Source organism: Nicotiana tabacum, chromosome 17 (genome assembly GCF_000715075.1).
Source record: "Nicotiana tabacum cultivar K326 chromosome 17, ASM71507v2, whole genome shotgun sequence".
Lineage (NCBI taxonomy): Eukaryota > Viridiplantae > Streptophyta > Magnoliopsida > Solanales > Solanaceae > Nicotiana > Nicotiana tabacum.
This window is the reverse complement of record NC_134096.1, coordinates 113,844,968-113,870,239: the sequence shown is the minus strand read 5'-3', so window position 1 is coordinate 113,870,239 and position 25,272 is coordinate 113,844,968. Positions and strand designations below refer to the sequence as shown.

Below are 25,272 nucleotides of genomic sequence, written 5' to 3'. Positions count from 1 at the left end.
AGTGGAACAAGCAACGACGAGAGAAGTAGCAGGAACTTGACGAAGTCGACGAACGAAGAGATATGGCCTATATAAGAATGATCGCCCAAAAACAGCAAGCAGAACGCTATTAAAACAAGAAAGAAAAGTTCAGGCCGCTCAAAGTCGGGGACTACGTACTGAAAGCTAAACCCCAAGCGAGCAAAGAACCCAAGGAAGGCAAGATGGGAACAAATTGGGACAGTCCATACAAAATCACAGCAAAAGCAAATAAAGGATCATTTCAACTAGAAACAATGGAAGGAAAGCTACTACGAAACAATTGAAATATCAGCCACCTCAAATACTTCATCTTCTAAGAGAAAAAGTGTCCCCCGAAGTCGTACTCTTTTTTCCCTCACTTGAGTTTTGTCTCAGTTGGGTTTTCTCAAGGAGGTTTTTAACGAGGCGACAAAGGGAACGCTCAAAGTCGAAGTATGCGAAAGCCAGGCCCTGGTTACTATATCATTGCTTGACTTCTCATTATTTTCCATACCGACCAATGAAGGGACTAGATAGACCGGGACTGGAACGCCAGCCAATACCCAAAAAACTGTAAATTTCTCAAAGTATATAACAAATGCAATAATGTCAAGGCAATAAACTTTACACTGACGAGCACATTTCTCTTAAATTCAGGCTATGTTCGACCTTGTTCGAACTAACTCTTATCGACCCACGACCATGATTAAACCAGGTTATATTCGACCTTGTTCGAACTAACACCTATCGGCCATTGCCATAATTAAACACAGGTTATGTTCGGCCTTGTTCTAACTAACACCTATCGGCCCTCGGCCGTGATTAAACACAGGTTATGTTCGACCTTGTGCCTGACCTAACACCTATCGGTCTCGACCATAAACTAAAATCAGGTCGTGTTCGACCTCGCTCGAACTAACAACCAACCCTTGGCAGCAACTTAAACAAAAAGTTATGATCGACCTCATCCGAGTAAACACCTATCGGCACTCGACCGCAATCTAACGAAAGGTCACAACCAAATAATTCGATGACCTCGGCGGTGTTCCAATGCACAAACAGCAGAAGCAGAAACGTACAAGTACAGAAAACAAACCATAGGAAAAGAAGCAGATGCAGAAAACAAATTTGGCATTTCATACTTAGAAGATGCTGTCAAAAATACACAAAAGATTTAGTAAAAAGAAGAAATAATTACTGGTCACCACCATCGTGATCTTCTACTCCTTGACCGCCTTGGCCACCAGTACCCTCGCCATCTTGGTCCCACTCGCCACCGTCGCCTTCGCCCTCCGAGTATGCAGTATCGTACCAGGGATCCTCCTCAAGTCGACCCACACCTTCATCGTCACCTTCGCCGACCTCAGGCATAGCGGGATCATACCCACAAGCAAGTCGGGCTTCACGGGCCTTCAAACGAACATCTTCAAGGGCTTCATCAGAAACAGACCTTGCCGCATGCAAATCGCGAAAGATATCTAACTAGGCCTCAGCATGAATCCACTCCTTGTATAAATCCCGAGGAATATTGGGAAAGACCGAAGTACGGTAAGAGGACGGGTGTGCCTGTAATAGAGTCTTCTCGGCCTCCAAGGCAACCACTCGATCATGGAGAACAAAGGCCTCTCTTTTTAACTCCCTGATCCTTTCATCAAACCGTTCTTCCTTGAGCCTGACCGTCGCTAAATCATTCTCCCGCTCAGAACGGAGGGTTTGAATCACCACCTCAAGGGACTCCGCCTTATTCAGAGCCTCTGACCGTGTCGCCTCTGCCTTCTCCAACTTTTCCGCTTTCTCGGCGACTTCGCCACTAAGGACCTCTATCTGGAGCCGTCATTCCTCCAACTGCATGCACATCTCGACCACTTGTGCTTGAAAGTCGCCCCACTGGGCCTCTTCGGCTTTGCTGACCTCAAGGTCCTCTTCCCTACTCCTCAACGTCCCCTTAAGGACTCTACATTTCTCGATGACTCTCACCAGCTCGTCATCATTCTCTTTCAAAAATGACTCTCACCAGCTCGTCCCCTAAAAAATGAAAACGCCCCTGCTAAAAAAGGCACTACACTAAACAAAAAAACAGAAGAACAAAAACACTAAATACTCACCCTGAGAGCAAGATAGGCTATGCTCCTTGACAAAGTGACATTGTCCAGTTCTTTGAGGGTCTCACCCTCTATTTAGAAGCAATGAGGGCCGAGGGTAGGAACTACGTTCTCCGTATTCTTCAGCAGATCATGATCCATAGGGATCGCAATGGTCCTCGTAGACCCCTCCAACATTACCTCGAGCTAGGTAAACCCTTCTTCCATCATCTTCAGATCGCCAACATCAATGTATGAACCCGTCTCATAGCCTTCTTCGACAATGCCTTTGCCTCTCCCATCGGCCGGCAAAGAAGTATCATCAACTGACCACGAAGTCGACGACTCCTCTTGCCGCGATATGTCAAAAGCTCTAGTGGTCGGCCCTTCAACCTCCTTCATCGCAAAAGGGAGAGACATACCTATGTCGGCCTCCGCCGACCTTTGAATCTCAGACACCGGCCCGACATCGTCTTCAATGACAATGATTGCCGTCTCGCGTAGCGTAAAATCACCCGCCACTGAGTCAACGACCCGGGTGACCCAACACCGACATCCACAGATCTCCTCTTACGAGGCATCAAGTCCTTATCACCTGGCAACAACTCATTTTCTTCATCTATGAGACGGTACAAAGGAGAAGTCGAAAGCTCTGCGGCCGAAGTCTCCGCGGCTAGAGGAGGAACTAATACCGGAGCAGCAACGGGAGGGACCGAGGAGTGAGCAGAATCAGTCATGGTCATAGAAGAGTTGGGAGCTGAAGATGCAGCAGCTTTCCTCTTACGGAACACGGGTGCGAGAGCTCTAGACCTCCTTGAAGATCCCCTGGTCGAAGCTGAGAAGAATATGAGGAGAGAGGAAACTTAGCAAAAATGAACAAAAGATAAAGAAACCCAAGATTTCAATAACAAGAGTAACTTACCAGTCGAGAGGGGAGCAGGTCCAAACCTCTTCAAAAACCCCGACCACTCGCGAATCCCTGCATTATGAGGGAGAAGTCGGCCAACCCAATCGGAAATATCGGCGACCGGAGGAGGAGGTGTAGTCTTGGCTGCACAAGTAATGAACGTAAAGTCAAAACCACCGGTCGGGCACAAAAAAAAATCAAGTATCTACATGGAGATTAAATACTTAAGAGTATAGTTCCAAGTCTCGGGAAAACCGTCGACATTGGTCACCACGTCTTCGGTCTTGATGAAGAAAACATTAAACTAGAATTGGCTGTTAGCCTTATCGTCCATCTTTACCATCAAACATTTACCCCCTCGATGGCAAAGATTTACAATCGTCCCCCATAAAAACTAGGAGTGAAGAGATGTATCAAATGTCGAAGCGTCAATTCGACCTCGGCCAGCTCGACTAATTTGGTGAGCATCCGGATAAGTTTATAAACATACGGTGCGAGCTGAACCGGACAAATACCATAATAACGACAAAACTCCTCCGCTAACGGTAAACGAGGAAGAGTATAGTCAACTTGGAATGGGTAGGCGTAGAAGGCGCAGTACCCAGGACGGTGAGTCGTCAGAGTATCCCACCCCGCCAGAATCAACTCGACATGACTAGAAATATTGAATTTAGCCCTGAGCTCTTCCAATTCTTTCACCATCACCACCGACCGAAAAACCCCAGGATCGACGTCAGGGGACTTGGTGAAATCAGACCGGGAATCGGGGTTGCATGGAATTATCTCTTCCACCAACGGGAAGGCTCCATCGTCAGCGGTGGCAGGAATACCCTCCTCATGGGGAGGATACGCCACTGCCAAGGGGGGACATAACTCCCCTTACCGGACTTGGAAGGTATGTTAGACACCGCTTTTGATAAGCTAATGGGGTTTCAAAAGAAGAAGAAGAAGAAGAAGAAGAAGAAGAAGAAGAAGAAGAAGAAGAAGAAGAAGAAGAAGAAGAAGAAGAAGAAGAAGAAGAAGAACGAAGGACATGATAAGCCTCATAAATAAAAGAAAATGAGTGATCTGCAAAGTGAATCAAGCAAGGATGGTGATAGCAGAGAAGTTTGGAGGGCTTCCCCTATTTATAAGTTTCCCCTATTTATAAGTGAATCAAGCAAGTTGGTGATTTCAATTAAGCAAGCTGGTGAAATCGGAAAAGCTGGTGACCATTTATAAGTTTGGAAGGCACCTGAATTGAAACCGTATGAAACATAATTAGCATGAAACTCGAACCGACAGAGCCAATCAAGAGCTCCACCTGAATCGATGTAATGCATCGAGAAATGGCGTCATTATGACGCATGGGCCATGATGTCACTTCTATTCATGGCCCAAATAACTCCAAATAATTTTCGGGGCAATTTGATAAATTCAAAATATGCGGACCACAAAAAGCCACATAGTCCCATCTCCACAACCACTACCCCTGCCAACTATGCATGACACTGTCTGCTCATCGACCTCGTACGGGGACACGACCTCAATAAGAGGAGGGACTAACTGTATGGGTCAAAATCCGTCCTTATAATATTTGAGGCAGGATAATACTAAAAAAGGAATTCTCGATTCGTCGTTCGTCGAGATGGGCCAAGAAGCAGCAAAGTCCTTGGCTAAAGTGGCGACATCAGTCGTGGTCGAGATGTTAACGAGAGCCATAGTTGAGATGATAACAAGGGTCAAGGTCGAGGTTAAATATTGTCGATGAGAGCTGTACCGACTAGTTTGTGAGGATAGAGTATTAAAAGAGAATATTCTAGTGGATATTCTCTACACTTGTACTATTAGGGTTTTTTAGGAACATGTCCCATATATATAGAAAAAAGAGATAATGAGACGGGCATGTGATATTCATTTGTAAGAACACACTTTGACAAAAAGACTCTCTCTCTCTCTCTCTCTCTCTCTCTCTCTCTCTCTCTCTCTCTCTCTCTCTCTCTCTCTCTCTCTCTCTCTCTCTCTCACTCTCACTACAAACACCACATTTTTACTAAGATTCTTGTCTATATTATTTCATACTTTTTCGTCAGATCCGAGAATAACTCAAACATTCAAGGATTTGTCTGTCACTCATCATTGTCAGGAGGAACAATCATCTAGTTCATCATTTATTGGGTTAATCATTCCTCTTATTTACTTAAATATCATTTATTGTTATTCATTGCCATTAAATGCTACATTATTGTTCATGCTTTTTGAAATAGTTATTGCATATTGTTATCACTATTCGATCAAATCTATCTGACGTTTATCACACCATTGGATGTTACATCTAGAAATATTATTGTTAACTAAGTTTAACTCATAATCACATAAATTTAATTATTTGAACCAAGAGTCATATTTTTGGTCAAGCATACATCAACGAAAATTTATTGTCAGGCAATTAAAAAAATAACTATCATGTATTACGAAGAAAATTCTCCCATAAGAATATTTTAATATATCATATATTTGTCAATTTTTTTAATCTTTATTTAACATATATTTACTTATCAAAAATTTAATAAAGTAAAATTGACATATTATTCATGTAACAAAAAAAAACCCGAAAACCCCGAAAAATCCGATAAAACCGAACCAATCCAAACCGATATAGTTGGTTTGGTTTGGTTTTAATAAAAATCGAACCAACTCTGTTCCATGTACGCCACTAAATTAATTATATCAAATTAAACAAATCACAAAATTTATTAGTGCAGGTTACCAAGAGATTCCCACAAGGGGTTGATGGTCAAATATCTTTAATTTAGCGATACTAGTAATTTGTACACCAACAATATATACATACGTGACATGCATGCGTCTATATAATTTATCACTTAATCATGATTGAAGAATATATCAATTTAACTTAATGTATCACTTAATCATGCTAAACTTATGCGGCTTGATATAAATATCGTTTTACTTACAATTCTGGAGAGGGACTTGGGGGCAACTCCACGAATAGTTGGAAGGAGTCTGGTGCTGCTGCTACTGAAGTTGCTGATAAACAAATGTAGAGGCGGAATCGGAGTAGAGCCATGAATTCAAATGCTAATAACAGAATTCTAAGCTTATATATTTAATAAAAAGTTTAACATATATGTAAATAAAAATTATTAATTTTGGCCGAACCCATAATCGGGTACTAGCTCCGCCCCTAAACAAATGACCAATTGATAGCGAAGGTTACCGAGAGATTCCCACATAGGGATCCACGTGAATTTTTTGGCTACTTATACTTTTTCCTAATTTGCTTTAGATGCATTATTATTATGTGTGGTGTCTTTTTCCTCCTTATCTTCTGGAAGATTCATTAAAGATTCACTAATTATTTACATACGAAAAGTAGGTTTAGTGCAAGAATGCTTTGACTTTCTGTATTAATATAGAAAAAACTAATAAGACAAAAATGTATCATGAATTATTTTCCAAAAAGTTGTGTCTAATTATAGTTTTTCAGTCGTTGAGAGGATTAGAAGTGACGTGAGAAAATAGAAGAACTTTCTTTTTGATTTTTTTAATTTACTTTTTGGCCTTTGTACAATATATGCTACACAATGGACCACTTACATTATAATTTATTTATTGCAATGCAATTTGGTCCATGCACTTACACAATTTTTTTGGGTTAAAACTTTACAATTTTATTTTAATGTTGTCTTTGCATATAATTTTAGTGTAAACGATGAGATATAAGTAATAAAAGGAAAGATAAAACATAACCTTAAGTTTACAAGATATCAAGAATTTTGATACCATCAATCTTGTCAACCAATTAATTTAGATTAAAAAATCACTTGATAAATTCAAAGGAAATTATCAAAGAGGAAAAGCATGGGTTGATAGTCAAATACTCAAATGCCTTTAGAGTGTGGATGAATCTCGTGATAGTGCCCAGAAGGGTAAATATTCATTGGTCATTGTGTATGACATGATAGAAAGTTACTTTTTTAAACAAGAAATTATTTTTTTATATTTGGTTATGAGAAATATTTTGCAATAGTTTTTTTTTCATCGTGGAAAAAATAAACCCCCCCCCCCCCACTTTTAGAGCCGAAATCATTTTCTTCTCTACTGTCTAAAATTTTAGCTTTATATGATTGCTTCGGTAACACTTGGATATTATTATTAATTTTTAATACTAGAAAAAAATATCACAATCATATAATCTGCTAACATTAATGTCAATGTTTAATAAAAAAAATTACTCTTCATGAAATATCAAAAATATTTTATGATATTCGATTAGTGAGAGAAAAATATTTTAAAGCTTGATAAAACATTTTTAACTTATAGTATTGATAAAATTCTAAATATTAAAAATTTATAATAATGTTTTAAGTGAAAAGAAGTCTTGGAGCAACAATAAAGCTATTTTCGTGTGATATATAAGTCGCGAATTCGAGCAATAAAATCAGTCATTGATACTTGTATCATGATAGACTGTTTACATTACATCTATTGTGGTGCCATCCCGGATACTACAGAGAATTCTTCGTACAACATACTGCCATATAATAATATGTAAGTATTTCGGAGTACTAACTCATCTTGCCTTCTCTCTTCTAAGTGTTTTTTTGGGAGGTATTAGAATATTCAATAGACAAATGACCAATGATAGTGACACTTAAGGAGAGATTCCCACAATGGGGTCCATGTGAATCTTTTGGAATATTGCATTAGGTCAAACACGTGGCTTCATTTTCCCCCTTAGATTATTGATTAGCCGGGAAAACTTCAAGGCTAGATGTAGTTATGCCTCAAAGTAGGTTCAGAATTTCATAATTCATATTTTGAGTTCTTTGTTATTCATGTATTTTTTCCAGCAGTATTTTAAAAGATGATGGCAACAAATCAAAGCATTTTACTCATTACGATGGTGGGTAATTAGTTTGCGCCGAATTTGAGTTCCACGAAATTTACTTCCAATATTTTGTAAAAAACCATAATTAGATAACAAAATAGATACTTCTAACTCGTATGATTGTTCGAAAAGAAACTAACCTATGCTTGTTACTATAATGAATATATTCATTTAATTTTTAAAAGGTATAAAATTATATATATATATATATATATATATATATATATATATATATATATATATATAGCCTTAAAACAACCCAACAAAAGATAATTTATTATTCTAGCAACTTTCACACCCATTCTTTTTTAAGCTCTTTATTTGTTTTCTGGAAAAGTCATGTATCCTTATATATCAATTCATCATATTATGTGTGACATGGACACCCGGACAAATTTCACATTAACAAAATATGTGAGAGATGTTGAGTATATAAGTAAACAAGTCGTACGAATTTAGGATTAAAGTGGATACTATCACTAGTGGACTGAACTGTTATATTACGTAAGTTACGAATTGTACAAACGAAAAATCGTTAAGCGGAGGTAAAACATTATTCGGGCAGATGATTGAATGCATCAAAGCGTATATAGCCAATAATTGAACCGTTAACATCAGCTATTGTTCTTCTTCAACTTTTATATAGGCGACATTGCTAATTTCTGTAACTTCTAAGCTATAAACTTTACAATTATCTCTTTTTGAGGAGGATTATAATTTTATGTTTGTGGACATATTGTGACATTGAGAAAGCAAAAATGAACACGAAAGCATGCCCAATGAATAGAGAAAATTGACACAAGAAATGGGTGACCACAAAACGAGGGAAAAGACGAGGGAAAGCAATAGAAAGTGCTCGTCGCGTCCCTGGAAGTTCATGGTATATTCCAAAGACGTGAAATTTGTTTTGTCCTTAAAAGCCAAATTCCATGCTTGTTTTTTATTTTTTTATTTGACGAATAGATCAAATTGGTGAAAACTAGAAATCCAATTATTATTAGTAGAAACCAAACCGAGTGGTAGAATTATTTTGTTGCTAATGAGAATGTTAAACTCAGAGATTGACCGGATTTGATGAACCCATGTTTAGGGTTTTTAGAGAGAGAAGAGAGAAGGCAGACGAGCAAAATTGTGTTTTGTATTATCTGTCAAAAAAAATGTCCCTAGAATCTTCTGCTTGTCCCTATATCTGTTCCGGGCCTCTTATTTACAAATAAATACAGATAATGGGCTTGTGGCCCAACTAGCTAAACTAGTCCAATATTTAATATGTCCAATGTCATGTAACTCCAACATGATGTAACTCCAACACCCCCCCTCCCTCCCCCTCCCCCCAAGTTGGAGGGTGGACACACGCCCAACTTGCTCGATAAGGTGCGATGTTGCAAACCTGTCAAAGACTTAGTAAAAATATCAGCCATTTGAGAAGAAGTAGGAACATGAGACAAGGAAATGAGCCCATCAGCTAACTTGGTACGTATGAAGTGACAGTCCACTTCGATATGTTTAGTACGCTCATGAAATACAGGATTTTTGGCTATGTGAATTGCAGTCTGGCTGTCACACAACAGAGGAACTGGAGTAGCAAAAGGAATACTTAGATCAGCCAACAACCTGACAACTCAAGCCATCTCTGCAACCACCTTACTCATGGCTCTGTATTCAGCTTCAGCAGAGGATAAAGAAATAATAGGCTGCTTCTTAGACTTCCAACTAAAGAGGTTGCCCCCTAGATGAATGCAAAATCCAGTAACAGACCTCCTATAGGCTAGGCATGCCGCCCAATCACTATCACAGCTAGCTAATAAAGAGAAATCAGAGGATTTGTTAAAAAATACCCCATGATCAATAGTACCCTTCAAGAACCTCAAAACATGTAAGGCAGCTGTCATGTGAGGAAGTTTAGGAGCCTGTAGAAATTGGCTTAGATGGTGGACAGTGAAATATAGGTCTGGCCTAGTATGAGTTAAATAATCCAGCTTCCCAACCAAGATCCTATATTTGTCAAGTTGGGGCAACAGATCACCAAGACCAGAATGCAGCTTATATGAATTGTCTAATGGACTAACAACATCAGAAACATCAGAACAGTGGTATTTAGTAAGAAAATCAGTAATAAACTTCTTTTGATGCAAAACAACACATGATTTGTGATAAAAGACCTCAATACCCAAAAAGTAATTAAGAAATCCCAAGTCTTTAATCTTGAATTGAGCATCCAAGAATGACTTAAGGGCAGAAATCTCAGATAAATCATCTCCGGTTAGTATGATGTCACTACAAGAAATATGACATACGACGACATTTTATAAATGTCGGCATAAGTCACATAAATGTCACAAAATCAATTATCGACATTTATTTTATACTTAATTTAAATGTCAAAAATTTTAATGTCGCTTTTTTTCCGACATTTAGATTAATGTCGGCAAATAATTCGTGACACTTAGTTATGACATTTTTAAATGTCAGTAATTTGGGTTCATAACCTGTCTTTTTTGCGATATATATATAAATGCCGTTTAATTCTTTATAGTTTTTGACTAATAACATGAATATGAAGAATTGTCATGGATAAAGATTAAACTAAAGATATTTTTATATTAAAAGAAATCAATAAGTAACAACAATTTATCCACAATAACATCTATTCTTATTTCAATACTTTCAGTACATTACAAACAATTTGAACCAAATACAGAGTTACTTCACATACAATTACATAACTTTTCCCTTAAACTTCCATAACAATCTACCCAGTCATAGTTTTAGTATTGTCCTTTTGATGGAAAAGCTTCAGTGTCCATGCTTTCCCAAGTGGAGGATTCCTTTACATTAGTTGCTCATATTCTCTAAGGTATTGTTCCAAGAATTGAAACAAAAAAAGAATAGAATCATCACTAAGGTAATTTAGGAAACTACTAAGTAGCGGAAAGAACAACATGATTGTACCTCGTACACTATCTTGAAGAAGTATAGATAAGTCATGTGGTTCCTACCTTCTGCAAGAAAACATAAAAACGATTCAATATTAGAAGCTCAAGAGAAATGTATAAATTCAGCATCATTAGCTTATGGAAAAGATCATTCCACTAATAGAGATGGAGTTACATACAGCTGAAGGAAGTTTTTCACAAATGATATTCCCTTCTCAGCCAGCCGTTTAGGTGGACACACATCTTGAGCAATCTTTTCCTAACCATCATATTTCATTATTCCAAGAATGATGGATAATGCTTTCTGTAAGCTAAAGCAAAGAGAAACAACATTACAAATATTAGTCTGCAGTGTTACATTATATCTTAGTCTTAGGTCTTTTACAGTGAAACAAATAATTAGATTATAGAGTATCATTTCACTGGATCAATATAGAGTAGGTGTCGGGAATAAATAATTAAATAAACTATCTAATTGATGCAAAGATTGTCCTATAATTGGATTAATTACCTTTTGCTTCGACTGGTGCATCAGTATGTCGTATGTGGTAAATGAATTTCAGGTTCTGTAGTTGTAAGAACAAATTGAACACCCAAGCAATGTCAATAATCTAATAAGTACCATACAAAATCATTTCAACATGAAAAGATGCAGCAAAAGAGCTGACTTTTGATATTTGATTTGTTTAACTTCTTACCAAGAGATGTAGTACTACAATTTACAGCTCGGTGCTTCATAATGAAGCTCTGTTGTTGCAAGTACAACAGGTATCATTAACATAGTCTCAAGGGGCAGTACTTAGATAGCCTCAACTAGTGTCACACGTAGCATATGAAGAAGAATGGAATGGTAGACAAATCATGAAGTGTACTTATACAACCTCAAGTAGTTATGAGAATGTCATCTATACAAAAGAATTCTATTCCTTTTTTTGAGAAATGTAAAAGGATTCTAATCAAGCTGCTATACTGATAAAAATAAATTCGTTTCTCTCTAGTTATGAGAAAAATGATTAGCTACGAAAGTGTAAATCCAATAAATGTTAATTAATCCTCTAAAGCATTTAATCAAACAGTTGGTAGGAATAGAATAGGATGGAACAAAAGTTTGGAACCATTTTAAAGGCAGACAACCAGAATTTCAATCCAAGAATAGCACCGAATCATAGGTGAATAGAACTTACCCGAAACTTAGTAACCTTGACTAAAATATCGAGAATTATCAACAATGGTATTATTGACTAGAGAACAGATTAGATATGACAGCCGATGGTGTATGAAATGAGGCCTAAATTTTGGTAATGTTTAGAATTCTAGAATAGTCTAACACCAACCAGGTCATCTCCCCTTTTGATTCTCTGCGTCATGCTGGAATTGGCTTATCCGCTAATCGAGCGCGACTATGAACTTCGAGATGAATTGATTGGAACGCTTGAAAGGTATATGAAGCGAGTCCAGAAGAAAAATCTCATTAGGATGCTGGAGTTTCACGACGCCTCGATAATTTCGCGAATATAAAAAGATGGCAATCGTGATTTTGTGTTTGAGGAAAGGGGAGAGATCACGAGTAGGATTTTTGGGAGAATTAAGAACATTAGATAGGCGGCCTTCTGTAATATACACGTAATTTTTTTGTTTCAATTTGTCAGAATTAACATTATAAACGTAAATAAGTTTCCTTCATTTGCTGTAAAAGTCAGCAAATACTGACAAATATTACGACACTTTAATTAAAAGTGTCAATAATTTTGTCATTTATTATTAAATGTCACTTAATTTACGACATTTCTTAAAAAATATCAAAAATTTAATCATTTTCCGACATTTATTACATAAGTCATTTTTTAAATATCGTCGTAACCCTAACTTCTTGTAGTGTGTCATCCACATAAACAACAATAAAAATAATAGAGGTCTCAGTCTTCTTAACAAACAATGAATAATCATTCAAAGAGTGGGTGTAGCCTCTAGAGTAAAGAGCTTGTGACAACTTTGCATATCACTGTCTAGATGCTTGTCTAAGCCCATAAAGAGATTTTTGAAGTTTGCATACCAAATGGGTAGAAGTAGAAGAGGCAGAAGGAATAGAAAGCCCAAGAGGAATCTTCATGTAGACCTCCTCATCTAGGTCACCATGCAAAAAGTTATTGTTCACATCTAGTTGAAACAAAGGCCATTGCTTTTTAACTACAACAGCAATCAAGTATCTCACAATGCACATCTAGACAACAAGGGAGAAAGTTTCATTAAAATCAATCCCTTCTACTTGAGTGTCCCCTCTAACCACCAATCTAGCCTTGAATCTCTCCACACTACCATCAACTTTATATTTAATCTTATAAACCCATTTACAACCTATAAGCTTCTTTCCAACAGGGATTTCCACAATATTCCAAGTCTGATTAGATTCTAAGGTTTCAAACTCTTTGACCATAGCTTCCTACCAATCAGGGCTGGCAGCAGCCTGAGTGTAGGAATTAGGTTCTATTGTAGCATGTTGTGCAACAGTAAGGGAGGAAGGAGTGGAAGAAGAAAGAGAAGAAGAAAGTTGTACAACAAAGTCTCTCAAATGAGATGGTATTTGGTGGGTTCTAGAGCTCTTTCTAAGTGCAGGTGTAAGATGAGTTAGAGGTGCTGACTGAGTAGGGTTAGGAATATATAGTGAGGAAGCTGGATGAACATGAGCAGATGTAGAATGCGTAGGTACAGGTGAAATAGCTGGAATAATGGCATTAGGAGAAGATGATGAAGTAGGAGTAGAAATAGAGAAGTCATAATGAACATCAGAAGAGAATATGGGAATATAAGGAGGTGGAGTAGAGGAAGAAGTAGTAGATGATACCAATTGATAAGGAAACACAAATTCATAGAAAATGACATCTATAGAGAACAAAACTGATTTACTATGCATGTTGTATAGCTTATAACCCTTTTTAGCATAGGGATACCCAACGAAAACACAAGGGGAAGATCTTGGTTGAAATTTGTCCCTATGGCATTTGGGCACAATGGCATAACATAAACAACCAAAAGGTTTCAAGTGGGAGTATGAAGGTGGACTGCCATATAGAACTTCAAATGGTGTATTGTTGGACAAAACTGAAGAGGGAAACCTATTTATAAGGTAGGTTGCTGTTAAGACACAATCACTCCAAAACTTGGTGGGGAGTTTGGATTGAAACAATAAGGCTCTTGAAGTTTCAAGAAGATGCATGTGCTTTTTTTCTACCACCCTATTCTGTTGGGGGGTGTGGGGACATGTGATTTGATGGATTATTTCAGTTTCAGAGAAGAATTGAAGAGCTGAATTGGAAGATCCAAGTTTTAAGACATTTTCACTCCTAATGACTTTTACGGGAAGTTGAAATTGGGTTTTGACCATTGCTATAAATGCCTTAATCAAGGTGAAGGCATAGCTTTTGGAGCGCAACAGGTATGTCCAGGTTGCCCTGCTGTAATTATTAACTATAGTAAAAATATATCTTGCCCCAGAATAGGATTAAGTGTGGTAAGGTCCCCAGGTATCCACATGTATAAGTTGAAACAGAGCAGTAGAATGAGAAGAGCTATTTGGAAAGGACAATCTAGGTTGTCTTGCTAAAGGACAAACATGACAAATGAAAGACTGCTTTGCTGATAAACTAGAGGAAATAGAAGGTATATTTTTCATTTGTGCAAAAGGAACATGACCCAATCTGTGATGCCAAAGAACATCATTTTTATTTATATGTTGATGACTATTACAAGTTGGTAAAGAAATAGGATTATGAAGAGAATCCAGAACATCTACATTTGCATTCAATGGAAAATCATTTACTGTTGCTATGGTATTAAAGCTAGAAACAAGTGAATCAGAAGCAACAGAAACAAGAGTAGACTGTTTAATGTTGTCCATGACATTATGAAAAATAGGTGCATAGTTATCAAAATTATCAGAGATGAGGTGTGCAGCAGAAGTAGATTGGTTGAAGTAGAATTTGTATAGTCTATGGTCCATTCTACCAAGCTCCAGAAGCTTCTTCATAGAATGGGCCTGTAGAAGTATCAATGAATAAGATGTGAATAAAAGATAGCATTTGTATTGAGAAATGAGTTTGCTCACTGAAATCAAATTATAGTGAAAGGTAGGTATGTATAAAACATGATGAAGAGTGAGGGAAGATATCAGAGTAAGGGATCCAGTATAAGTAACTTTTACTTTGTAACCATTAGGCAAATAGACTAGATAAGGAATAGGTAGAGGAGTAATGCTGAAAAGAAGAGTTTTATTTGAAGTCATATGGTCAGTGGCATCAGAATCCACTATTCATATCCTTCCAGCTACACTACTTAACATGCGCACATTAGAATTACATTCAAACACACATGCAAGGAAGAAGAACTACCAGCAAAATTTGTAGAGCCCATAATGGCAGGTTGTGGTGATGTTTCATTGAGACCAGATTGCTGAAGAAAACTCATCAATTGAGTATACTGATCTCTAGTTAAACCAGGTACTAGTGAATCCTCAGCATGTGAAGGAGTATGATCAGGAAACCCAGAAGACTGCCATTCAACATTAGCAGCAGTACCAAATTTCTTACCCTTTGTGAACTTGAAGTTCTGGGGAAAACCATGCAACTTATAGCATTTTTCAATTGTATGACCAGGCTTCTTACAGTGCTTGCAAAACAGTAAAGCTTTGTTATGACCAGAATTAAATCTCTGACTAGGGTGATTAAATTTTCATTTCTGTGGATATTGTTGTTGAGGTAAAATTGAGAAGGAAACTTGTTAGAATTTGCATGGAAAAAGGTTGATTCAGAATAAGCTTGTACATTTGGAAGGACTTATCTTTGTTTTTCATCTTGGAGAAGTATATTGTAGACATTATCAAGGTATGGCAATGGATGCATCATTAGGATATTGCTTCTAACTCCTACATAAACTTCATTTAGACCCATCAGAAATTGATGAACCTTATCTTCTTCCTTTTCTTTTTGGAGACCTTCTTTAGCAGACAAGCACAAGAACTAGCATGACTGATGCGCATAATCTCCAGCTTATCCCAAAGTTTCTTAAGTTTATTAAAGTAGGAGGCAATATCTAGAGATCTTTGGTAAGTGGAGAAAAATTCTCTTTTAATCTCAAAGACTTTAGTCCCACTAACAGTCCCATATCTGTTATTTAGTTGCTTCCAAATACTCTCAATTGTCTCTAAATATTGTACACTCTCAGCAATGTCCGGGGATAAGGAATTCGTTAACCATGATATAACTATGTTATTACATCTATCCCATTACCTATACTGAGGAGAGGTCTTAACAGTTTTAGTACACGAACCATCTATAAAATCTATTTTGTTTTTAGCGGACAGAGAAACTATCATATTACGCTTCCAACCCCCAAAACCTATCCCGGAGAAGGGCACACTAACAAGAGAAACGACCGGGACATCAGAAGGAAGTAAAAATAGAGGACTAGTAGGTTCAGGAACGTAAGGACCAGTATTTGAACTGGAATCACCCATAATTTTCAAAAAAATTCTCAAAAAACAAACAACTAATTTCTGATAACAGACAATCACCTAGCACAACAAAATCAATAGATGTGTAAAAACAGGAAAGAGTATACCAAAACTTCTTCGCGACTTGAAGAAGTAAAAGGCCTTGAAGATTACTCAGATCTGAAATCCTAGCTTTGAAGAAAACCTCCAAAACTCCAATGAATGGATGAATCGTACAAGTCTCCTAGAGATTGACTACGTTCGAACGTAATCGAGCAAAAGACCATTAGAACAAATGAAAATCAGAAGAAAATTCCGACCTCAAGACCGGCGAAGAACGGGCGAGAAATTCCGGTGACTAAAGAACTAAAACCTCCAGGTGTAACACCGCTGAGATTAGAGGATGAAGGATCGATGATTTCATGGCTCTGATACCATGTTAAACTCAGAGATTGACCGGATTTGATGAACCCATGTTTAGGGTTTTTAGAGAGGGAAGGGGGAAGACAGATGAGCAAAAACTGTGTATTCTCTTATTTGGAAAAACATTATCCCTAGAATCTTCTCTTAGCCCCTTTATCTGTTTTGGGCCTCTTATTTACAAAGAATACAAATAAATACAGATAATAGGCATGTGGCCCAACTAGTTAAACTAGCCCAATATGTAATATGTCCAGTGTCATGTAACTCCAACATCATGTAACTCCAACAAAGAACTTTAACTCCAACATTATGTAACTCCAACAAAGAACTTTAACTCCAACATCATGTAACTTCAACAAAGAACTTAGTCTATCTTGACTAAGGGTGTTCAAACCCACCTAACCAAAAAGTCAAATCAAATCGATTAAAATTTTCGATTGTGTTTGATTTGATTTAATTTGGTATTGAGTAAAAAAAAAATGAACCAAACCGATATATAAATATATAGTTTTTATATATACTTTTATGACTTTATATAGAATTTTCATTAAAAATGACTAGAAATATTTAGTATCCTCTCATGAAATGTAATATTTGATAGAACTATGAAGTGCATCCATTTTTATCTGTTTTAAATAATGGGTTGTATCATCACTTTTTTATCAATTGTTATTGAAATGCGTCAATATCTTTGTTCTTCCGTATTCATATCTAAAGATTTCTTATATCTTTTTCAAATTTAAAATGGTATTTCGATAATTTAGAATTAAATAAAATATATCATTATTTAGGTATCATATTAATTTTTATGTTTAATTATTAAATTCGGTTAACCTTGAAAGTGTATATCAACAAAAAATTATTGTTAGACGACTAAGAAAATAACTTTCACGCGTTACTAAAAATATTCTCCCATAAAAATATTTTATTAGATCAAATGTTTGTTAGTTTTTTTCAAATTTTACTAAACATATACACTCTTATCAAAACTTTATCTATAATTTTAATAAAGTAAGATTGAAATAATATTTGTGTGATAACAAAACCCGAAAAATCCGACAAAATCGAAACAATCCAAACCGATATAGTTTATTTGGATTTATTTTAATTAAAATCGAACCAACTCGATCGATGTACACCCTTAATCTCGACAATCCGACCTCATTGAAACTTGTGGACACGAATATTTTTGTGAGGTAGATATAAGTGAATATTTAAGTGAGAGCTAGGAAAGATACTAGCAGTGGAGAAGCAAATTATAGCTTTGCAATACCGCAATATCAGTGGCATTACGTTGAAAAAAAATCTATAAATTTAGTTTGTAGATTCCTTTTCCAGTATTTGCAAGCAAAACTAAGGAGTTTGAACTTGAAATAGAGAATTTAAAGTTTTAAATTTAGTCTAAGAAGTACTTCTAGTGAAATATTGATTTTCCCTCACAAAATAAATTAAAAAAAATCAAGTGGAATTTATGTATAAAAACGACTTCACTTTTATTTTCCCAAAAATTCAACTTTAAATTCTCTGTATTTTCAATTTCAGCGTTATGGTTACTTCTATTCAAGGATCTTTACGAAAATAGCCGGCTATATTTACTATTTACTTTTTTAGCCATACACTTTGATTACACACAATTATACACATATAATACATAAATTATGCATATATTATACTCCACCGACTATTTTTTGTTTAAGCGATTGGTTGGGCAGTTATTTGGGTTAATTCTTCTTTACATCGTTCCCGTTTAAGGGAGTTTTTCAACAATAGCCTTGGCATCACACACCTAGAAGAATAAAATTCCTCCGGATGTGTTCTGGGAGTATAGTTTTGAGGTTATTTTTGTATTAATTCCTTAAATAGGGACAAAATTCAGAAAGTGGCACGGCTATTTGTGCAAATCTCCCAATTTATGTGTTAGAAGTAAGCCCAATAGTAGTGAAATAGGCCCATTAAGTCTACTTGCCAAGTCAGGCCACGTGGCACAAGGCCCTAACTACAACAAAATAAGGAAAGAGGAAAAAAAAGGTGGTTGTTTGTCGAGGGATTTTAATTTTTAAGACATTTCAAAACTTATATCAATTTTTAAGACAAAAATGTTAAGAATGGGATAGAAGGGACACTTTTGTAATTAGTATTAATGATATAATTTTTAAAAACCCCCAAATTTTCTTATTTACAAAAAAGTTCTCATCCTCCTCCTCCTCCATCTCGCAACGCTCCTCTCTATCCTCCCCTTGCTCCTTCATCTCGCAACGCTCTTCTCTATCCCCCACCACTCTTAATCCTCAAACATTTAAGAAGATGTTTCAAACATCTAATGAGATGTTTCAAAACATCTACACATATGTTTCAAACATCTGTGGAGATGTTTGAAATATCTGTGGAAAAAAAATCAAACATCAAAAAGAAAGAAGCAGAAGAAATATTCCGAGAGATGTTTGAAACATCCGGGGATGTTTGAAACTTCTCCGAAGATGTTTTGCATAATACTCATTTATGAGAATGTCTCAAAATATCTCGAGGGTATTTTGCAGAATACTCACTTTGTAAAATTTTATATTTTTCTCTTTCTCTTGTATATTTTAAACCACTAGAAGAAAAAGAAAAAATAAAAAAAGAAGAAGAAGATGAAAATGAGATGAAGAGGGAAAGAAGAAAAAGACAAGGAAGAAAATGAAGAAGATAGACATAGACGAATAAGCACCAACAACAAAAGTTGAAGAGAAAAAAGAAAGTAAGGAAGAAGAATGAAAGAATGAGGAAGAGAAAGAAGGAAGAAGGAGAAGAAGAAGTAAAGAGGAGAAAGAAGAGGGAAATGAAAATTTGAAATAATTTGAATGTGTATGGTTTTTTAAAATTTTTGAAAATTTTAGTATTTATCCACAACTTTTGTTATTTTTAATCTCACCCCAAACCCCTTTAATGTGTCCTAAATTGTTACACAAGACTTCCAAAATCTCTTTTACCTCATTCTTCCTTGTTTGTTTCGTTTTCTTTGGCTCTTTGTTCATTCACAGGTGCTTAAAGGAACAAGCACAGTAGCAGAAATTTGAACTTTGGCTGGAGGGAAATAAAAGACAGGGCCTAAGACACCCATTAGTATATATTAAGCTCCCATTAACTTCCTCAATCCAGGTGCGTTCTAAATTCTTGCTAGAAAAAAAAAACAACTTTCCTAAATCTTGATTTTACTCTTCTTTCCCCCCGTATTGATTTGCCAAATTCAGGCATTCAGTTGAAACTTGGCATCCATTGGAATGGAAATATTTACGCTGATTAGAAATAAGTAGTTAAATTTATTTCAGTTGATGTGGAATTTTGATGAGCTTTTTCAATTTCGAAATGATTACTTGTCGTTGATCTTGTCGTTCTCCCACTCAGCTGCCAAAATTTGTTGAAACATACTGTGTTCTATGGGAGGGAATTTGGCGCAGATCGATGATGTAGTGCCATCGCTGTGAAATTTGGATGAGGTTTAAGCTTAGCTTGAGTGTGCCTTGTTTTCTGTAAGTTGGATTGCTTAGCAATTCAATGATGATATTTTTTTAGTGTAATAATGTCGTGATGTCACAAATATTTGCTTTTGCCATCAATTCAGGTAGCTCAGTTTGTCTATTGAGCACAAAGATGGAGATTACAGACAATCATCGTCCACATTTTGTTGTGAGATTGTAGGGTTTTTCCCATTTGAACATTTAGTTAGAAAAATTATGCATATTTTAATAAGTATTTGTTTCTCATTTTTGTTCCTGATCATATAAGCGTTCAATTTCCAAAGGATCAATAATAATTCATCTTACATCTTTTCCTGTTCATAAGTCAAATTTAGTTGACGCTTGGTATTCTAAGGGATGACAATTTGATTGAAATTAATGAAAATGTAGTGGTTGATGTGGAATTTAGTTGAGGTTTTCACTCGAGACACAAATGATGATCATCAACTACGTTTTGGTAATACCTGAATTACATAAGTATTCAACTCTCGAAAGATCACTTCTACTCAAGTATTATATTTCAGGATTTTACAGTTTGCGACAATATATCTCCCTCAGTTTTGTTAAACTAGAATCAGATTTAACCACTAGGTCTTATATGTAGTACTATCTGGGAATTCTTTAGCTTTAAATTGTTAAGAAGGTTAAGCTTCACTTATGCTGCAGAATTACTAGGCTTGTCCCATTATATAATAACTTAAGAAGCACACACAAAATTTTGTATAGGTATGGAAGTACTTCAAAGTTGTAAAGCTAGTTTTTTCTCTCTTGAGGAGTTGTAAAGCTAATCTACGAATTAGGGCAGAGTAACATTCCCATTGGCAATCAAAATCAATCCTATGAACCAATCGTGCTACTGGCAACATTAATCAAACTTTTAGCTTAGCCAAAATGATGCTAATGGAAGCCTGGTATGAAACTAGAGGTTCAAGGAAGATAGCTTGTTTTAGCTGAATAACTTTGTGTGAGGCTTGCCTGACTCTGGGAACATAAAAAGAAGAGTCATTCTGTGTAATAGGTGTTGAAAGTATAAAGCGGAGATGGAAAATCGAAACATGTTTTCCTACATTGCACATTGGCTAAGGATATGTGGGATTCATGTTTTAGGTCCCTGCTGGTATACCGCGGGTAATGCCCTACACTCTGAAAGATGCATATGTTAGCTGGTGCGGCAGGTCAGGAACCCTTAAGAAAGATATAACATACTATATTGGGCTGCATTTCTGTGGTCCTAGTGGAGAGAAAGAACCATAGATGTTTTGAGGGAGTTTTCCCCTCTAGTCGCTCTTTCAAATGTTTGATGTCTTTTTGTTGTTTCCTCAGATATGCACATGATGTGGATGAATTTTTGGATTTCAAAGCTCCTTAAATTTTCTATAGGAGCTTATGGTTTAGGTGATCTACAGCATTTTCTGGATGGTTTATCTTGTTATTAAAGTTCTGACTACTTCGTCTAAAATGACCTTTATTGAGGTTGTGTTGCTACTACGCACATGGAGAATGAGAACTTTCTAACAATTATTATATTACAAAAAGGACATTAGTTGTTGGGGTAAAATAAGACTCCACAATTATCTTAATGAGGTTGTGTTGTGGAGAAGGTGGACAATTGGATGAGATGGTAGGATAGCAGCTCGAGTGTAAATTGTAATGGGGAAAAGCCAATGCTAGGGGCGTTGCTGTGTAATATCAACCTACGTGGCTGGGTCAGATGAATGAGATTTCAATTAATAAGATTGACGTAATACTATCTTTATGATGCAGTCTCACTTAAACTATTCATTAGGATATGCTCATAGTTAATGAAGTGTTAACACATAGTTATGAGGTTTAGCTATTAAGCTCTTGGTGAAACATTTACATGTAATGATTGATGTAACATTTTTAATTGACAATCATTGTTCCCAAGTGTAGTGCTAGAGTTGCCTCAAGAGAGGTGCTTGGCCAACTAGCTGTTAGCCTACTTGTTTAAAGACTTGATTAATATTGGAAAATAAGGCCAAATGGATATTGAGGATTATATAGACGACAACAACTGATATAAGAGTAAGGGTTAGTTGATTGATCGATCAATTAACCTAACCTACTTGCTTATCGGAGAAATGATTAAGGTTTGCCTTTATTCCAGAAAACTTAGAGAGAGCATTTTAATGTGCTTATTGAGGGAACAAACCCGGGTAGGTCCAGTGCCGCTTTCTCTGTAGTGTTGTCACAAGCTGCCCGCCTAGAAGAGCAACTCACTCTGTAGCATTGGCACACTAGATAAGCACGCCGCCCTCTGCTGATCGGGCAAATTGAAGTTACCTTCTCATCTTCCTTCAACTTCTTTTTTAGCCTGGTATAGTTGGGCTTGGTTAAAATAAAATTTAGGAAACAGATAAATGGTCAAACCAATATGATCCACAAACCAAAGAAATCATCAGATAATGTAGTTTTTACTCTTTTTTGGGTATTCAAAACAACTTATCAGGACAAACAATAGCAAGGGGTTCACAACATGTTTTGCACACCCAATAATACTCTTTGCTCTACTTTATTGCCTTGTTACTCTCTACAGTTTTGCTTATACAATCGAATATGCTGCAAACAAACTCAACTGAACTTGATCATAACTTAGCATATTTCTTGAGATTGACAGCAGCATCTTTGGCATTATCAGGTACAGACATGTTGGTCTTAAGGGTGACTCTTGATGATGCTATCAAAGTCTTGTTTTCCTCATTGTTTGAATCAATCTTCCAAAGACAAACTTCCCAAATATGAATAGTTTTGCCAATGTTGACTGGTGCAGCTTCAGCAAAAACAAGGTCCCCAATTTGAGCACTCTTGAGATGGTGTATGCTAAGATGAATTCCAGCCACTCGCGAAAAACCAGAAGCCATGTGTGCTCCCATACTTGCCAAAGCCTCAGATATCAGAGCTGAAACTCCACCGTGCAACACCTTGAATGGCTGGCAACACTTTTCGGTCACAGGAAGACGGCCGGTGAGTTTGCGGGGTGTGATTTCTACGAACTCAAAGCCAATCTCATAAAGTGGAATATCTAAAGCTCGAGCCTTTACCCCTGATGGTGGCGGTTCCATATTTTCTGCTATCTTGAAATGAGCTCTTGGTCTTGGAGGGCCGAAAGGTTTGACTCACTTTCCTAGCTTTAGTAGAAGCGCTTGTCCAAATTGGAATGAACCTTTTTGTTACACTATTGTTCCTTCAAAGTAATAGGGTAAGAAATATTCATATCTCAACAGCGTCAATTTTTGATAAATAGAAAAGGGAGTTTCTTTTTTGGATTCAGATATTCTGAAATGGTAAATCTGATCTGTTTATGGAAATCAAGAATCTTGATGAAAGTGGCAGAGAAGAACTAGATTGAAGATGAAGATGATGATTGGAGTTTGGACTTTGGGATAGCTGTGAGGAAGAAGAAAGGATAAAGGTTAAAGTGCGTGGTAGGTGAAAAAATTAAAGCATCTTGATTGGTATATTAATGTAAGGGTAAACCTAATGGTCGGCACTTAATTGGCTGGTGGTTTGTTCCTTCCATCTTTTCCCACAGAAAAATACGTATTACATATTTGGACCCCAGAAATCTTATCGAATTTGGAATTAGATGCGATATATTAGTATGTCAGTAAATACAGTAAAAGCAAGAGAGTGAATAAATAATTTATTAATTATTGATGGAGCATCAAACTCCAAAATCGGTTCAAGCCATCTCTTGTCTTTCTTCGCAATTAGATTGCAACAAGGAAAGAGTTACAATTTGAATCACAGTATCACGAGTTGGGATTTATTGTTTTTTAATCGCTGCAAGCCCAGCTATGTACAGTTTTGCTTACAATCAAATATATATGCTGCAGACAAACTCAATTAAACCTGATCATAACTTAGCATATTTCTTGAGATTGACAGCAGCATCTTTGGCATTTTCAGGTACAGACATGTTGGCCTTAAGGGTGACTCTTGATGATGCTATCAAAGTCTTGTTTTCTTCATTGTTTGGATCAATCTTCCAAAGACAAACTTCCCAAACATGAATAGTTTTGCCAACGTTGACAGGTGCAGCCTCAGCAAAAACAAGGTCGCCAATATGAGCACTCTTGAGATGGTGGATACTGAGATGAACTCCAGCAACTCGCCCAAAACCGTTTGCCATATGAGCTCCCATACTTGCCAGAGACTCAGCTATTAGTGCTGAAACTCCACCGTGCAACACCTTAAATGGCTGGCAACACTTTTCTGTCACAGGTAAACGGCCAGTGATTTTGTGGGGTGTGATTTCTACAAACTGAAACCCAACCCCATGAAGTGGAACATCTAAAATACGAGCCTTTACCCCTGATGGTGGTGGGGGTTCCATATTCTCAATTATCTTTTTCTCTCTTCAATTTTTGAAATGAATTCTTGGTTTTGGAGGTTGACCTCGGCCGGAAAGGTTGGACGCACGTTCCTGGCTTTGGCAAAAACACTTTTGGGAGGACCTGTCCAAATTGGATTGAACTTTTTGTGAAACTATGGTTCCTTAAAAGTTATGGTAGTAAGACATCCATATATATATCTCAACGAGAAAAGATGAAGATGATGATTGGAGTTTGGTACTGTGTGTGGAAGGAGAAAGATAGAGGTGAAAGGTCGTGGTAGGTGGAAAACGTTTTAAGTACGTTGCTTGGTATAATAATGTAGAGGTAATATTAATGGTCGGCACTTATTTAGCTGGTAATTTGTTCCTTTCAAATTTCACACTAGGTATAGATAATATATAGTAGTAGTAAAAGTTTTGGACCCCAGAAATCTTATCGAATTTGGGATTTGAAGTTTAATTATTGTAATCCTCATCATTTATAACCTAGAAATGAAACTAGTTAAAATAACCACTCTAAAGGACTGCTATTTAGAAATTAGTCAATGCGTCTTGAATTACAGTTTTTCAATTTAAATTTTCAGGATAAAAATATTCTGAATTGTCTTGAAATTAAAATTTTTAATTTAAAAATTTAAAACAAAATAAATATCGGCTAATTTCTAAATAATATTAATGGTTATCCGCGCATC

The 25,272-nt window shown here is 36.5% G+C and overlaps 2 protein-coding genes and 1 long non-coding RNA gene across 4 annotated transcripts; all 3 read right to left on the bottom strand.

Moving 5' to 3' along the window:
• Window positions 1-10,512: 10,512 nt before the first annotated feature.
• On the bottom strand, window positions 10,513-12,468 carry LOC107776682 (uncharacterized). Of its 2 annotated transcripts, XR_012701415.1 has the most exons (5): window positions 12,003-12,468; window positions 11,330-11,384; window positions 10,998-11,129; window positions 10,835-10,884; window positions 10,513-10,734 (listed from the first exon to the last, which is right to left on the bottom strand). It is a non-coding gene; the product is annotated as an uncharacterized LOC107776682 (long non-coding RNA). The 2 variants fall into 2 exon arrangements; XR_001646029.2 differs by having other exon boundaries at window positions 10,513-10,884; window positions 12,003-12,467.
• Window positions 12,469-22,267: 9,799 nt separating this feature from the next.
• On the bottom strand, window positions 22,268-24,860 carry LOC107776683 (1,4-dihydroxy-2-naphthoyl-CoA thioesterase 1-like). Its single transcript, XM_075234863.1, has one exon. The coding sequence runs from the start codon at window positions 24,578-24,580 to the stop codon at window positions 24,101-24,103; it is 480 nt and encodes a 159-aa protein (XP_075090964.1). The 5' UTR covers window positions 24,581-24,860; the 3' UTR covers window positions 22,268-24,100.
• On the bottom strand, window positions 22,606-23,306 carry LOC107776684 (1,4-dihydroxy-2-naphthoyl-CoA thioesterase 1-like). Its single transcript, XM_016596594.2, has one exon. It carries the CDS (start codon window positions 23,304-23,306, stop codon window positions 22,830-22,832), a length of 477 nt encoding a protein of 158 aa, XP_016452080.1. The 3' UTR covers window positions 22,606-22,829.
• Window positions 24,861-25,272: the final 412 nt, after the last annotated feature.

What these genes read in the sequence shown, in the direction of transcription:
- LOC107776684 (XM_016596594.2), bottom strand. Translation starts at nt 23,306, where the DNA reads ATGGAACCGCCACCATCAGGGGTAAAGGCTCGAGCTTTAGATATTCCA.
- LOC107776683 (XM_075234863.1), bottom strand. Translation starts at nt 24,580, where the DNA reads ATGGAACCCCCACCACCATCAGGGGTAAAGGCTCGTATTTTAGATGTT.